This window comes from Acanthopagrus latus, chromosome 8 (assembly GCF_904848185.1).
Source record: "Acanthopagrus latus isolate v.2019 chromosome 8, fAcaLat1.1, whole genome shotgun sequence".
Lineage (NCBI taxonomy): Eukaryota > Metazoa > Chordata > Actinopteri > Spariformes > Sparidae > Acanthopagrus > Acanthopagrus latus.
This window is the reverse complement of record NC_051046.1, coordinates 20122999-20140209: the sequence shown is the minus strand read 5'-3', so window position 1 is coordinate 20140209 and position 17211 is coordinate 20122999. Positions and strand designations below refer to the sequence as shown.

At 43.5% G+C, this 17211-nt stretch overlaps 1 protein-coding gene across 3 annotated transcripts in view; it reads left to right on the top strand.

The window, feature by feature from the left end:
* Positions 1–17211, top strand: part of poc1b (POC1 centriolar protein B) — a 69224-nt gene that overhangs the window by 44870 nt on the left and 7143 nt on the right. Inside the window, exon 12 of one of the 3 annotated variants that reach the window (XM_037106747.1) lies at positions 313–1206. The exons of 1 other annotated variant lie outside the window; for it this stretch is intronic. In XM_037106747.1, the coding sequence (XP_036962642.1) occupies positions 313–471 (159 nt within the window). In that variant the 3' untranslated portion in view covers positions 472–1206. Of the gene's footprint in view, positions 1–188; positions 1207–17211 lie in introns of those variants that run through there. One more of the 3 variants, XM_037106749.1, reaches the window with a different exon arrangement.

Genomic DNA, 17211 nt, shown 5'->3' with positions numbered 1-17211 from the left:
TTATTTTCAGACTCTTTTTACCCTCATCGTAGAATTATATAATCAGAGGCATGCTGATGAGCTACCCTCGGCTTTAAGGCCAACATCTGGCTGCCCTGAAAGGACACCCAGATGTGTCAGACAAACTAAAAAGCCTCATCTCTCTCTCTCTCTTTTGCTCTTATGTTGCTGACGGGATTGATTTCAAGGCTCTCAGACTGATCTCTGCTCGTTTGGTTTCTTCTTCTGTAATTATTTTCTGACTGCTTTATAATTATACTCCCCCCACCCGCCCTCCCCTGCCCCACCACCCCAAACACCCCAAACACACAGACTGTTTCGGTGCTGGAGGAGCGTCTCACCCTGACTGAGGACAAGCTGAAGGAGTGTCTCGTCCACCAGTCCCAGATTCTGAGGGATGTGCGATCATCAGGAGGGAGTCAGAGGACGGAGAGCGAGGAGACGGACGGATCACCGGTTCAATTCACTTGAGGATGACCTCGCCCTCTGTCAGACGGCAGCACAAGCACACACACTGAGTGCTATTGTTTAAATGCTGGACATGGACATGAGTGTGTGCGTTTGTGTCTATGTGAATATGTGTGATTGTGAATGTCCACCTTGGTGGTCTCTCTCAGGGGTCAGTGGGTTAATCAGGATTTGGGCTGTGTATGTGTGTGTGTGTGTGTGTGTGTGTGTGTGTGTGTGTGTGTGTGTGTGTGTGTGTGTGTGTGTGTGTGTGTGTAATAGCAAGATATTTTTTCTCCATGTCTGTCTTCACCTCTTAAGGATATCCAGCTGTACAGCCAAGCACAGTCTGGTTGGGACATTCCAATGTGTGTGTGTGTGTGTGTGTGTGTGTGTGTGTGTGTGTGTGTGTGTGTGTGTGTGTGTGTGTGTGTGTGTGTGTGTGTGTGTCGATATGGATGTTACATCCAATCGGGACAGCTGCAGCTATGAAAACAGACAGTGTTTGTCTGCTGTATGACCTCTGTGTGTGTGTGTGTGTGTGTGTGTGTTTTACGTGTGTACATTTGTGTATTAGCACATGCTTTAGGAGTTGGTTGCTTCTGCAATAACATATTTCATAGTAATCTGTTTGCATCTTTGCATATTGCCATGTCGTTTGAAAACCAAGCGGTGCTACACATGTTGCCTCAGATACACAGCGCAAGATTATGATTTAACTTATATGAATAAATGACACCCAGTGTTGCACTAATGTTATTATTGTCTATATTTCTGTCCTTTCTGCTCAGAAAAAAAGGCGTCTGCATGACTAAAGAATCTATAATATCAATTTAAGGTCCTAGCACAGTGAAGTCATTATTCATGTAGATTGATCCCTCATCTCATTCTGGAGTCTTTTATTGGTCATTCATAAAAATATTCCAAATAGTGGCAGGAAATGTCAAAGGAGTCAACTTGACCAATCGCCAGCCTGGCCGATTATGGGACCTGATATTTAGCATTTTTCTGATTGTTGGTGTCAGTGTTTTTTTTTTTTGTTTGTTTGTTTTGTTTTGTTTTTTGTTTTTTTTTGTTTGATTCCTAATCAAATAAATCAATGTAAAAAATCACCAATCAGCCTCTAATGCAGCATGCAATCCAAGGTTATCCTAGTGAGTGAGTGAAAAGTACAATATTTTCTTCTGAAATGTGGAGGGGTCGAAGTTTGACGTAGCAGAAAATGGAAATATGTGCCTCAAAACTACTTAGGAATGTACTTAGTTACATCCCATCACTGCGACTGTGTTATTTTGAATTATGATAGTAGGTAAAATCTGTCACTACAGTAATAAGTGTATATCTTAAACAACAACTACATGAGACAGTATGTCAGTGTTAGGACTACTTTTGTTACATACAGTAGTATCTGTTAACCAGTAACTGACTAAGTGTAGTTGTTAGTCTAACAAGTAAGTGTTGCTGTCATCATCCCTAACTTGTCACATGTCTTTCATCTTCCTGTCTGTAGTGGGTCTCCGTGCAGCCGTGTAACTCTTCCCTGTTATGTGGTAAAGCGTGTTCATGTTATACGTGTCGCAGTGCCTCTCGTCCTCCACCAAAGACTGTGAAATGTTTTGGCTTGCCCTCACCCAGTGTGGAGACTTTAGCTGTTTATGTTTTTCCAGCAGCGGAGATGTGGTCGGCGATGCGGCCGGGTTGGGAGGAAGCAGTAAAAAAAAAAAAAAAAAAAGCCACACAAAGGGGGAGCTCTCCGCTGGCTGCTGTTTGCTCTCCCCACCACATCCTTCGCTTCCTCTCCGGCTTTACTGGTTTTTCTCCTCCTGCATCTTTTTCTTCCCTCCCAGTTTTATAAAGTGGTGCGGCCTGTTGAGATTCTGTTGGACTGCGGGGAAGACCCGGGGTTTCATGTGACACTAAAATGATGAGATAAGTACACAAGTGGAACAATTTTGGAACATCCACCTCTTTGTAAATCTATTTTGTAATCTCTGAAGAGTCATTTTAGAGAGCATACTCAAATGTTGAGTTCCTCTCATTGATGACCCTATCAATACAGGGACTACCAATAGACAAGAGATTAATCTCTACTACACAAAGGAACAGTTTGCCCAAAAATTAAAATTCAGTCGTTATCTACTCACCCCCAAAAAGGTTCGTAGTTAAAGTATTTGAGATTTTGAGTGCTGAACAACACACATCAAAGACCGTTTGTGGGTTGTTCTTGTAAAACTGAACTGAACCCAAAAATGCCTTGTTGAAGAAAATGAGAATCAGCCGAAGTGACCTCAGTGTGCAGAAATGTCCCCTGAAAGCCTCAGACTTTTTCTGTACAAGTGAAAACACAACAACAGCAACAATACACAAGCGAACTCTGTTGCAGAACATCTTGTGTACAAAGGCAGGAGGGAGACTCACAAGCAAACGTTTAAAGACCAATTTCCAGCCTCACTTCCACCTCTGTCCCATTAAGTGCACACAGGCCTTGTTTTACAGTGCACAAACACTGGCGTGGTGTAAATTCTTGAATGTGTGTGTGTGTGTGTGTGTGTGTGTGTGTGTGTGTGTGTGTTTAGCACATTGTGAACATGATCCCATAACCTGTTAATAGCTTCCGGGAGGAGGAGCTTCCTGTTGATATTGAGGAAGGAGCGCTCACTTGCCACTGGGCGAACGTTCCCTTGCTCACACTTCACTGCTGAGCTGTGTGTGTTTGTGTTTAGATGTTTGTCTCGGAGTTACGGCCTGCTGACTTTTTAGTGAAAAAAATGTTCTGATACCTGTTAGTGTTAAACACAAATATAGGGATTTATCCACCTCTCATCAGACTTTAGTTATCAGCCGGCCTTCATCTGCTGCGGATGTGATGGATGGTCACGGAAGAACCAAGAAATGAAGTAATGATGATCGCAGAAGTTTTAATGTAGTTATTTTTAAGGGTCAGTTAGCCCAAATTACAAAAAAGCATTTTCCCTGTTCACTTTAGTGAACAGGGAAAATGTCTCGCCATGGAGTGTCTCGCAATGAAGATTGCTTTAGTTTTTTATGTCTGGGATTTTAGATATTCGTCTTCATCCCACGACAGTGGAAGTTTGTTCGTGATGCCCATAGCATTGTAATATGTCATTTATAAAAAATAATAATAATAATAAAGATTGGCAAAGAAACAATATCCCAATACTGTAAATAATCTGTGGAAAAAACTACAATATGTTTTCTTTGGAATGACCCCAAAGGAAATGAATGTTTCCCCTATAAAAACTGCTGAGCTGTGATTGGGTTAAACAGGCCCTTTAAGTGTTCAGCAATGTTGAGAGTTAGTTTAAAAGTTCTCCTGCAGGGTAACGGGTCAGACAAGTCACCTTCTTTTTTACGAGCTGGTGAGTCCAGAAGAATTTTATAAGTCTGTGTTTCAGTGGAGAGTGTTTGGGTCCCTCAGGGGCTCTAGATGCTGTTTCACAGGTTTTTCCAATCTGACAAGAAACACAATTCTGGCTTCTGGCTTTCTTTTTTCTCTGCATTGGACAAAACCTCTCTCTTTATACTTTATACTATACTCCTAGCCTCACAGCGGGTGCTAGACGGAAGGTAATTATCCTACATTATTCTCTGCTCTCAATCAGAGACTCTTTTCTTCTCCCCATCTTCCTCCTCGTCTCTTTTCCGCCACTTCCTGCCTTTCCCTGAAAAACAGGAGGATTATCTTTTCGGAAATTACCCCTTAACCCCCTCCAGGGGATGAGGCGATAAAACGGAGGCCAGGGACAAAAGGGGTAGGGAGTGGAGAGAGACAGAAGAAGAGGAGGAGGAGGAGAGGAAGACCCTGCACCCACGCCTATTGAGTTACAGCGAGTGTCACTCTGAACTCAGGATATGGCCTTAACGACAATCAACTGTAGTTTATCTGATGTGCACACTTATTCACACACACACACACACACACACACACACACACACACACACACACACACACACACCTGTTCAAATAGGTGCATAAGGGGACAGGTAAACAGTGAAGCCCGCGCACTGCTCAACTAGTTGCGTTTCTGTTTGTTTTTTTTATGTCTCTGTTTGACTTTTGCTCAGCAGGGGGGAAAAAAAAAAAAAAAGCCGCCCCTTTGCCAGAAAAGTTTAACAACCTGTTTCCACCACCGCGCTCATGAACCACAAAAGTAAACAGGTTTTTTGCTTTTACATGATTGGCAGTTGAGGTTCTTAATGCTGATCTGGTCAAATAAAATCTCACAGAAGAGACACAGAGGTCTTGTGGTACAAACTGTAACAGCTGAATCACAGGGTTTCGTGATACGCTACCTTGAACTGACCTGCGGTGCAAAGATAAACAGCGACCTACATGCTGAGCTCAAGGACTTCATCACAAGTCCTCCGGAAAATATGTTGGAGGAAATGACTCAAATTTGAAATCAGTTGGCCGTACCAAACTAGCTCACTGCATAACCAGCGGTGTAACATCTCAGGGTCATTACAGCTTTTAGATAAGCGTCGGAAGCTGTTACCTAACCAACATTCTCAGGTTTTTTCTCATTGTCGCACTAGCACACATTCGCAACAGAGAGCGGTCTTTTGGCATGAATGTGTTTACATATTCGAGGACGCTGAGTACTCCACATCTTCAGATGTTGGAGGTGTCGGCACGGGAACACTGGCGGTACAGTTCAGCTTCTAAAACCTTGACTTATCAGCTGAACTAGAGTCATACCACTGCATTGTCACATTATTATTAATAACAAAGCTCAAAGGACTTTGTCCCAGTGATGAACCATCAATAGAAGCAGCAAATACTAGTAATGTACAACACAAGGATTTTGGCCACGTCAACTAGGGATCATTGTCCCGTGTTTAATTTCCATATTCATATTTTTAGAGAGCTAAAAATTTACAAGAGCTACATTTGCGAGCAATTTCTAAGAATTTAGAGATATATGGATCTGTTCAACACTGTGTGTACATTTTCGATGTGTGTTTCTTCAGTATTATTAGTCATACAGAATTTTGATAGCTATACTGTCCCTGCTATTCCATATAATGTTTATTATGTTGGGAAAAGGAATGAAAGTTACATAGTTTCCCAGTGAGGAGGGCCTGATGGTGAAATTTTGGCAACTTAAAAGAGAATTTGGTGAGATGGTAATTAAAGGTGTTAAATGAAGAACACCCAGTTCTCATGAATATTGTTTGGAATAAAATGCCATATAGAATTTGGCACCATAGACTGTAAAATACGTGGACACAAACACCTCAACAAATCATAACCGTTTTTCTGCTTGACATGGGGTCTTCTGGGGACTGAACCAGTTTCAGAGCCAGCCTCAAGTGGTTTCTCGAGGAGCTGAAGCTTTTGGCACATTTCTTTCAGCCAGGAGGTTGCTGCGTGTCGACACATATTACATTTCAAATGAATGAAAGAATCTCCTCACAAAGTGAGGTTCAAGTTCAAGTTAGATTTTGTTTGCAGTAGAGTCCTCATACACACATACCTGTATCGAAAAAAAACAAAACAAAAAAAAACTTAGGACAGTGTAAATTAAAAAATGGCAAATTAAAAAGTTCTTACAGGTCCCGATCATAATAAGATATTGAAGTGAACTAAAATACTAATAGTGAAAAAAAAATCAAAATGAAACAGTAAAATTGTTTAGGTTGACATAAATAATGGGTAAAATATAAATAAATAAGTAAATAAATTAAATACAACAATGAGTAAATATATAAAAGCAGCAATAAATAATCACATGTGCAAAATATAGCTGACACATATCACTTATCGTTGTCTTGATAGAACATTTAGAACTTATTGTGGCCTGCTGTTGGTCATTCTCCTCTAGCAGTGTAACCAGGTTTCTGTCATCAGGGCTCTGCATTAGTCAACGTTTTATGCTGCATGTCCTCCACAGTAATGCACACAATTAAGACAAACTGAGGACACACAACTAGAGGAAGCGCACTTTTTAAGGGGCATGCGGCCCTGAGCAGCAGCCCGATGCAACATAGCATGCTGGGACATCTTTGCAGGCTGGTCTCAGCTTAAACACTCGTGGCCTGTTTTTACAGGGCTTAGCGTGCTGAAAGCTTATCTCCGGTGAAAAGGGGGAGCAGAGCGGTGGATGAAAAAAAAAAGTGAGGGGGAAAGAGAGAGCAAGCACAGGGAGGGGAAAAAAAAGCTGACTTCCGCACGGGGAAGGTTCAAAGGGACGTCCGCTCCTGCGTGATCTGTTTGTTGTCATTTGATCCCTGAGTTGATTTTCTGTCTCTCTTTCGGCCTTCCTGTTCCTCTCTTTCACTCACAGGAAACAGGAGGACACATGTACACAAGGCCTCTGGCAGCAGGTTCACCCTTTTCCCTTCCTTTGTGGGCCAATAAAATGCTATTTGTTTCTTCTCCAACTTCCTGTATCGTGGACACACAGTGTGCTGTGCCCTAAATAGTTTCACTTCCCTGACACATAACCTGCTAATGTTCATAAACCATCTTACAGTCCAGTAAGCCCCAAAAGGCGAAAAACAGAGCACCTTTTACTCTCGTTATGATTTTCTAGGAAAAAGCCATTAACTGTGTTAAGCGCCGGATGCCTTTTCCTACTTGCATACCTTTGCTTAAGATATTTACATAACATGTCTGGTGTTGTGTCCACCAGATGTGTCAAAAAAGTGTTTTTTTTGTTTTGTTTTGTTTTGTTTTGTTTTTTTGGATTAAACCTAGACGTGTTTGACCTTTAAATCACCATTTTGTTGCTTACCACTGACTGTATAACATGTGGATGGAAGCCAATAAATAAAATGCCTTAAACTTGCATTCTTTCTAATGGCGAGCAGGGGTCACCTCCACTAGCTGCAAAAAAAAAAAAAAAAAAAGGTATGTACGTAAGCCTATGAGAAAATAGTTTTCAAAGCGTTGATGATCTCAAGTAACAGTATCAGGTCTTCTTGTGATTGGCAAGTAGCTACCACATCGTGTCCTCAGGTTCTCAGTTAGATCCAAAAAATAGTCACTTCTAACTCAAAAATTACAACAACAACAACAAAAAACAAATGGCGACGGCCATGATTCCAAACTTTCAAAACTTCAAACCAATGGGGGACGTCCCATTGGGTTCACACTTGGCAGCTACTGGGGAACGAGCCATGCTCTCGGAAGAGGTTAGGTCTACCATTAGGCAGGATATGGGAACATGGGAACATCAAAGACTCACAGTGTGAAGACTGATCCCGCCATGTCACTTTTTTACTTTTTGACAGAATACGAGGAGAAAAAAAAAAAAAAAGACACTTCCCGCCAACCCCCCTCCCGTAAAGCCGCCGGGGCTTCCGACATGGCTCACTTTTCAGTTGTTTTATCTGGTTCCTTTTTCTGTGGAATAAGGGACCAAACGTGGGAACGGTCTCCCTTCCTCAGATAAGGAAGTGGTGCACTTCCTGGCATCTTGGTGTGTTGTTGGTCTGCAGCCATATAGGTCGAAGGTCGCTCTAGTGGATCACACATCCTTCCTTCCTGGCTGACCGCAACCTGTTTGGCGAGCAACTGCCTCCTGTCTCGGCCTGTCCCAGTATGTATTTATCGTATCAAGAGAGACGACTTTGATGTTAAAGCCCCAAAAATTCAAGGAGTTGAATTGAAGATGGAAATGAAAATAATAAGTCACTTTGTACGTTTATTTTCTTTTCAGGAAGTTTTTTCCTCGAGGCAGCATTTAATGGCCGTTACTGGAACTACTCCTCAAGAATCTAAAGCAATGACTTTGGATCAACTTACAACATCAACCTGCTGTGTGTGTGTGTGTGTGTGTGTGTGTTTTGGCCCCAGTGGATTTGGAGGAACACAGATTTATGGGAAGTACCATCTGGGTTGTGGTGGCAGCTCTGACCGGCCAATATCCTATTTACCCTTCACACACATGCACACACACGCACACACATACACACAGTAAACATAATACTCGTCACTGCTAATTTCAGCACAAATCTCTTTTCCGACCATGTAACACTATGTCAGGATTTGTCTCTTTTATTTTAGTCTGTACGACTTAGATTTATTTTGCATTATTATTTCACTGACGGAGGCCCGGACAGTTCATACATATGCGCATATGCAATGCTGCCAATACTGCACATACATTACGCCAGTATCTGACGCTTCAACCACAAGTCTTTTCTTAGATTTTTACCTAAAATGGACATTGGCACTGTATCTCCGTATTACTCATTAGGAGCACGTGTATAGTATTTGTCAGTATTTTCTGCTGCCAGAAACTGTATCAGCCAGTTTTCATCCACCCTGACATATTCCTCTGACATGAGTGGGTGGCACAGCGTGAAAAGGGTCATGAAGTTGTAGACCTTTATGCCACAGGAGAAAAAATATTCTTTGTGAGAGTTTAGGCGGCGTTAAGGAGTCTCACAGCCTGAGGAGAGAAGCTGCTCTGTTGTCTGGTGGTACGGCGGCAGGTTGAACAGGCCGTTGCTGGGGTGGGTTTCGTCTGTTGGAATCCTTCTGGGTTCTGTGCAGACACCTCAATTCACAAATATGATGTTCTGGGCAGTTCTATTCACCCGCCGTAGAGCCGTCCTGTCCCCGGCTCACACGAACCATGCCGGTTTGAGATGTTTCCAGTCAGGAAGCTTTCTATTGCTCCTCTGTAAAAGTTGACAAATTCTTGGCGCCATGATTCTGCCTCAACTTTCGTTTCCTCTCCCTCTTCATGTCCTCCCCACAATCTCTCATTCCAGGTCCTCATATATGAAATGCTGTGTTTGTAAATTGAATATCCTTGCTGTTGGTCAGACAAAAGATCTGAGTAATTTTGTTACACTTTGTGATAAGTAGTTGATTTATCAGTTAATCGGAGAATGAAGCAGCTGCAATGATAATGAAGATAATAACTTGATGCTGCTCTGTATAAGTAAATCACAGAATTCCAGGAAGACCTTCTGTCAGTTGGCAGATGTGATAAAAACTCAGCCAGGTAAACATGCTAACCAGCTTTCCATTGATAATCTCAAACATGGTGCATGCTGGGACATGTAGGCCCTGAGCCAGAAACCAAAGGAGACCGCGGATTTGTCTTTTGTCTGAAAAAGGTGTATTTTTAATGAACTATACATTTTCTAGCCTGGCTGATGACATGATGGTCTGAAACTGTTTGTTAAGTTTGTATCTGAGCATCGACAGCCGTCCTCTCTTCTGCTGTGTGATTGACAGCCGCACAGGTCCTGAACGCGTGATGCTCTCTCTCCTCATGTGAGTAAGTGTGTCGCTTGGATCATCTCCGTCCCTCTGTTTCCCCTTTGCTTCCTCCCATCCCTTCCGCCCTCGCTCATCGTGTCTCCATGTGTCGGTTCCGTCATGTGTTTGGCTGCAGCCTCGAGGATCCTCTCGTGGTTAATGGTTTTTTCTTCTAAGCCTGCTGTCACAGCCTGTCCCTGAGCAGTCCTCGTCTGAGGTGAGGTCAGCATGGGGATCAGTCATCACACTTGTTTTTTTTTTACTACACACTCGTACACAACACCCTTGACCGGCATGTTAACGAATCAGAGGTGCTTAATGATGTTAGCGGTTTAAGGGCAGTAAGATGAAGACAATTTCCCCAAGTGTGGCTCCAGTTGAAATAAAACCAGATGAAAACCTGTTTAAACTCCACCGCAAAGAACTACGCACTATTGCCCAAAAGTCAACTATCCCTTAATTTAAAATCCTGCATAACATTTAATGACTTTGCCAGTTGGATTAAGTGTTTTGGAGGCCAAAATCATCTTATTGACTTACCAATAAATGAACATGAATTCTATAGAAATGAAGTACATTCAGCATGAATATATGTAGATATAAAGAGAAGTGTCTAATGGCCACTAGCATTTTTCCATAACAGTCTGTAGTTGCTGTTGATTCTGAATGGGTGCTGCAGTTCACTTCCTTTCTATGACTTTCAGTGCTGCACAAAGCCAAAGTCCTCTGTTCAGCATTTTTGGGCTTCTGGGTCATCTCCCACAATGCACCTCTGGTGCAGCCTGCTTCCCAGTACGTGACAGCGAAGTCGCCTGTCATCAGACTGTCCTGATCCCTTGTTTCTTTCACCTTCTCTTATCCCTCCATCCTTCTTACCTGCACTGATTGGATTTACGGGATGCCTGCCTGTTTTCATTCTGCTCTTACTGAAACGCTTTCACTACGGTCCTTCCCTGCTGTTCTGTATTGTGCTGTTTCTACCCATCTCCCCAGTCACTTATCTTATTGTCTTCTTTTCCTCTTCTTCTTCTTTTAGCTACAGTAATATGGTATTGTAGATGTAAGGCAGAAGTGACCTCTTAATTAAAAACATAATACAGTATGTTCTCTTGAGAAGACATCTGTTTTTGTCAGTTTGCTACAACTTACGTAAATAGGTTAACCTAAAACGGAGGGGGAAGTCAATTTTTGTGGGTTTTACATACACCAACAAGCCTGCTGTGCATCACTGCCTTAACCAAGAACACAGCTGTCATTTCCGCTGTGCAGTCAGATGTGTTTTGGAGATGTCAGTGTGTGTGTGAATTCCAGCGTGGAACTGTCATAGGATGCCACTTGTGCAACAAATCCAGTCGTGAAATTTCCTCGCTCCTAAATATTCCACAGTCAACTGTCAGCTCTATTATAACAAAATGGAAGCGTTTGGGAACAACAGCAACTCAGCCACGAAGTGGTAGGCCACGTAAAGTGACGGAGAGGGGTCAGCGGATGCTGAAGCGCATAGTGCAAAGAGGTCGCCGACTTTCTGCACAGTCAATTGCTAGAGAGCTACAAACTTCATGTGACCTTCAGATTAGCCCAAGTACAGTACGCAGAGAGCTTCATGGAATGGGTTTCCATGGCCGAGCAGCTGCAGCCAAGCCACACATCACCAAGTGCAATGCAAGGCGTCGGATGCAATGGTGTAAAGCACGCCGTCACTGGCCTCTAGAGCAGTGGAGACGCGTTCTCTGGAGTGATGAATCACGCTTTTCCATCTGGCAATCTGATGGACGAGTCTGGGTTTGGAGGTTGCCAGGAGAACGGTACATTTCAGATTGCATTGTGCCAACTGTGAAATTTGGTGGAGGAGGAATTATGGTATGGGGTTGTTTTTCAGGAGCTGGGCTTGGCCCCTTAGTTCCAGTGAAAGGAACATTGAATGCTTCAGGATACCAAAACATTTTGGACAATTCCATGCTCCCAACCTTGTGGGAACAGTTTGGAGCGGGCCCCTTCCTCTTCCAACATGACTGTGCACCAGTGCACAAAGCAAGGTCCATAAAGACGTGGATGACAGAGTCTGGTGTGGATGAACTTGACTGGCCTGCACAGAGTCCTGACCTGAACCCGATAGAACACCTTTGGGATGAATTAGAGCGGAGACTGAGAGCCAGGCCTTCTCGACCAACATCAGTGTGTGACCTCACCAATGCGCTTTTGGAAGAATGGTCAAAAATTCCTATAAACACTCTCCTCAACCTTGTGGACAGTCTTCCCAGAAGAGTTGAAGCTGTAATAGCTGCAAAAGGTGGACCGACATCATATTGAATTCTATGAGTTAGGAATGGGATGGCACTTCAGTTCATAGAATGAGTAAAGGCAGGTGAGCGAATACTTTTGGTAATATAGTGTATGTTGTTTGTGTCAAACTGACCTACGCAGCTCAGCAAAAAGTTTCTCTATGTTCCATATTAGCCCTAACCCTTGTGCTCAAATGGGAGATTTTTATATGCAAGAGTTTGTTGTCTCAGCGACAGTTTGCCTATTCCTGTCTGATGAGGAGTTTGCTGACCTCCTAATCACTCCCAATCTGCTCTCCTGTCAGAGTCACTGGTTCTGTTGAAATAAGACGAAGAACCATCAGTTGTCCCTGGTGGATCATCTGCCTCACAGTGATGAGTGTGAGCAACAACCGATACCACTAAATGAAAAGGCTAAATAAATACACAAGATATTTAATAAATATCCCGATTAATTTGTTAAACAGTGCCCTGGAGTTTTGTTTTAAATGAATAAAAGCTGTTGATATTCAGTGTAAATGCAGAAACCCAATGAAAGACCTAAACAAACAATGAATTGATTCTATTTCCAAGTATTCCAAAGACTGGTATATCTTATTCCTCTGTGCCATAGAGCTTATTGTGCCAAACCTTTGTTCTCGATGACATGTTCCTTCACGCCCATGAAAATTCATGCTGTGCTTGCTTTATTTTGATTCAGTCCCACATGCGCTGTCCGACTGCCAGAAATACTCATGACAGCACCAAATGTGTATTAAACCAGCCCTGAAAATGGTCCTCAGCAAATGCGCCATTTACTTCTGCTTGTGTAATTACTGCTAAAAGCTACAGTGCCCGGCTGTTTTAGGATTTTACCCTGCCTTTTTAAAAACAGAACAGTGTGTTTGTGAGCTACTTTTGAGGAATTACATCTTCGGCCCAAATGGGTTTGTTGGTGGGAGCCACAGGCAGGATAGGGAAGAATAGAGAGACAGGCTAACTACCCTTTTTTTCCCTGTAATTTCATGGGATTTGTTGGCAAGAAAAAAAATGTCATAAAGACAGAGCCCTTTAATGACCATTTACCAAAACAATAACCTTTCACTGCACTAGATCCCCTTTAATAATCCTGATGTTTTTGTTTGTGTGTGCAAGTGTTTTGGAAAAGCCCTACTTCCTCAACATCCACTCCAAGCCTGTAATCTAGCGACTCGCCAAAAGAGAAAAAAAACATCACTCCAGAACACAACAGTGCCCCCCAACTCCCACCCATTCTGCTCCCTATAATCCCCACCAGGTGCTGGCGAACTCTAGCCTGCACCCCTTCACCCTCTCAGCCCTCTCCTCCCAGCGCCACTTCATCATCCCCCCATTCCCGGAATCCAACATCCAAACGCTTTGTATCTGGCAAACACTGTTGTTATCCCCTCTCTTCTGGCTACCCTCCTTCCAAATCCGCCCTTCTCACCCTCCTCTCCCTCCTCTCCCTCCTTTCCCCTGTTCTCTGCACTCCTTCCACCCTCCCCGGTCCTGAGTCCGGATGTCCTGTGTCCATCTGTCAGCACGTCTATCCCCAGACTGGAGAAAGGGAGGGAGGGGAAGAGAGGAAGGAGATGACAGACAAGAGAAAGCGAGAGGAGCAGCCAAAGGGCTCAGATGAGACGGCCCTCACTGTCAAAAATGGCTCCTATCTTCTCCCTGAAATGATAAACAGGAATTTTTATTTGCTCAGGAAGTGAACGCCTCATGTCAGGTGACTTGCAGGAAAGGACTGAGCCACCTATGTCCTTGCTTTGCCAAAAACAGAAGACCCAGAACCTTTGAGTCCTTTGAAGTTCAGTTTTATGTGATGGTTCGCCAGCGTTTCTAGACAAGCGGTTTTCCAAAGAGCTTTTACAGAAAGTTTCCGGAGAAAAGGTGATCTTCCCATGGGAAGATGAGAGTGTCTTCCGCTGTTTTCCCCTCTGAGGCCTTGATTTCACGCATCATCAATCCTGACCTGTGTAACCCAATAGGAACCCTTTGTTCTTTACATCAAAGAGGTCCCACTGGACCAGAGATCAATCAGCGATTGATAGCACAAAGCGGATTTCACCCGTTTGGAAAGCCATCAATACCGTGACTAAAGGAAGGGAATCCCTCTTCAGCGAAGTGATTGATTTGATTAGGTCTCTTCCCCTTCAGTTCCCAAGATAACCAAATTCTTCCCCTGCTCTCATTGCTCATACATGTGGAGATTTTATTATCAAGGTATGTGATTTTCATCTGGCTGTTTTATCCCACATGAACTCTCTGATGTTCCCAGATTGTTCTGGTTTCCTAGAGACGTATTTTGTCTTCGATGACTTGTTGCATAAAACCAACATCTGTCTCAGACAACAGTACAGCACACGTTTTTCATTAAAGTGATGAGGTCCTCTTCTTCGCAGAAGCACACACATACGACTAAAGGAAAGTAAAATGGGGATTACTTTAGTAAACCTTCCAAACAGACCCAGTTTCCTTCCTGTATCCAATGAAAGACTTTTGCGCTATTTGTTATTTTCTATCAGTGGCCTCCGTTCCTGTCATACCCAGAGTGCCTGGCCACGTCTCACCGTACAATGTCTCTCTTTGCTAAACAGGCTGTAACCTCATGACCTTGCAGCCAGTCTTCCTGAACATAGAGGGGAAATGGGAAAGAGGCCTGTGTTGTGGCTAAGTCATGATCAGGCGCCAGGAAGGCAGGAAGTCAATTTTTCACATAAACACTAAAGATTCAGCACTTTCAAGCAAGATACAGGACTGTTTGTTCAAATGGAGCTCATAAACACACTAAATGATAATGATAAGCATGTAACCATGCCCATACAGTGAGAAGTAAGCACTGTGAGTACCTAGCCCACGACTTTATCTTGAAAGTTGCATCACTCAGTGGTGTAGTTGAGTGAATGTTGGTGAGAGAATAAAGAAACCAGATGCAGCAAACAGAGACAACATCTTTAAGGGAACTTGGGCAACTTTTATTTTAGGCGAGGAACAAGTGTCTAAGAGCTTACAGTTCAGTGAAGATTCCTGAATGCCAATCCATTACTGGCAAACCAGCATACTAATAGGCACTCCCTGAGCAAGCCAGAAGGTCTTCACAATCCAATTCTATTAAAAGGTCCCATTTCAAAGAAAGATGATTTTTGAGTCTCATTCTCAACTCGTCAGATACTGTCACACTTGGAATGGCAGCTGACCCGACCTACAATCCCGAATCACAATCCTTTGGGACTGAGGGATGTGTTGGCCGCCATCCCAAAGCATCCGTTTTCGATGAGCTGGGAAAACCAAAGCGTCAGTACAAACTCAAAAATCTGCTTTTCTTAAGAAGAGCACCTTTAATCTCAGTTGGCTAACTAAGGCATTTCAAGGACAATAGCCTCAGTAATTATTTACAGGATTCAAAAATAGGTCATTAAAAACAAACTTAAGTCAGCATATATAACAAAAGATGTATGAATTTGCATTTGCTTGAAGGCTATCCAGTAAAGGGACCAGTTTTCAGTTGGTAGTGTATCTGGCTTGGCTTTTTACTCCAAAAGGTAAAATAAACTGCTTTACTGTTTGTATGTGGTTGGTACAAAAGTTAAGGTACAGTAAAGTTGTGAATCTAAATCCTTCACAGGCATCGCTCAAGTTTAAACATCAACCTAATAACAATTCATTCATTTTGACCTTTACTTAGAAGTTTCCCACTGCAGAGAAAAGTAAATTAAAAAAAAAAACAACACAGGCAGCAGGACGTCTGATCTCCTCTTAGTCACACCCATCAGCCCTCTGTCTTGATTGCCTATCCACCCTCCTGGGGGCTTTCTGTAGCCCATACAATCATCTCTGGCTCTGGTACAGTAACCCCTGCCCCCTCCTGTCCTGGCAACTTGTTGTGGTGTGCTGTGTGGGCAAAAGGCCAGCCAGCAAGCAGCCGGCCGTGGGACTGTGACGTTTGATCTTCAGGGGAGGCACCATCAGCACTGAGCCTTCCTTGGCTGATGCGCTTTGTGCTTAAGTGGCATTAGCTGCAGGGAGATCCGTTAAGACACCGCAGCCATGCACGAGACCTGTGGGCAGCTGGCCCTGTGCAGGGCTGCTGGGATTGAAGGAGCCAGGGTGTGCTGGCTATGCCAGGAGTTAGGTTGGACGGGGATATGGGAAGGGGAGAGTGAAGCTGAGAAGTGTGTGTGTGTGTGTGTGTGTGTGTGTGTGTGTGTGTGTGTGTGTGTGTGTGTGTGTGTGGAGGGGGGGGCATTGCCAACTCAGGCCCAGTCAAATCCCAGATATAACCGGTGCAAGGGTAGGAGCGCCAACATCAAGGATTAGGCCTCTCAGCCACAGGGGGAATGGAAATATGTGTGTTGGAATATGTGTGGAGGGAACAGAATGCACGTGTGTCCTTTGATGAATATAAGTATGAATACCACTAAGGGGGGTTGTTTATGGAATGGGTGCTTGTGTGCATTATGAGCTCAACGTAAATGTCGACAATGACGGCAGGTTTATTTTATTTTGACTTAACCCGCATTTGTGTGTGTGCTCACGTGCGTGTGCATATGAGTGTGACGTGGCTCAGCATGGTGACAGTTGGTGACCCAGGTTGCCGAGCAGTGACAGTGGTAATCGCTTCATCCCGGGCATTTGACTAACGGATGTCAACGCTTAGCGTAAAGCGGCCGTCTGCTCGCTGTCGTTGTGTGTCACTGTCACAGCTGCTGGAGCGCTGAAAGGAAATCTGCTGTCATTGGATTTAAACACACCCCGTCTTCAAGGAGTAGCGTGTACTCTAGGCGTCAATTGAGGTGACTTCAAAATTAGATTAAAGGTTGCTTGGTGTGCTCTATTGTGTGGAGTGTGGATAGTGGGGGCAGCACAGCTAGGCGAGGAGGATGGTAAGCCAGGGAGCATATGAAACCACTGGGTATCTCTAACAAGACATCACAACATTTCTAGCCATGTTTGTGGCGACAAAACCATAGTACATCTGTCGAAACCATCAGGAAGTTTTTCGGCCGTGTTTGAGGTGACAAAACTGCGTATTTTAAAGTCAAAAAAAGAAATATATCTATCTTTTCCTAACCCTGACCAAGTGGGTTTTGGTCGTAACCTAACCAGACCATAAGCACAGCATTGCCACAACATAACATTCTAAATTGAGTCAAAAGAATTGTCAAGTTGCAACATAAAGAAATGTAAAAAATTAACATATATTCTGGCAGCTGGGTTGTGAAATGTTTTTTGCAA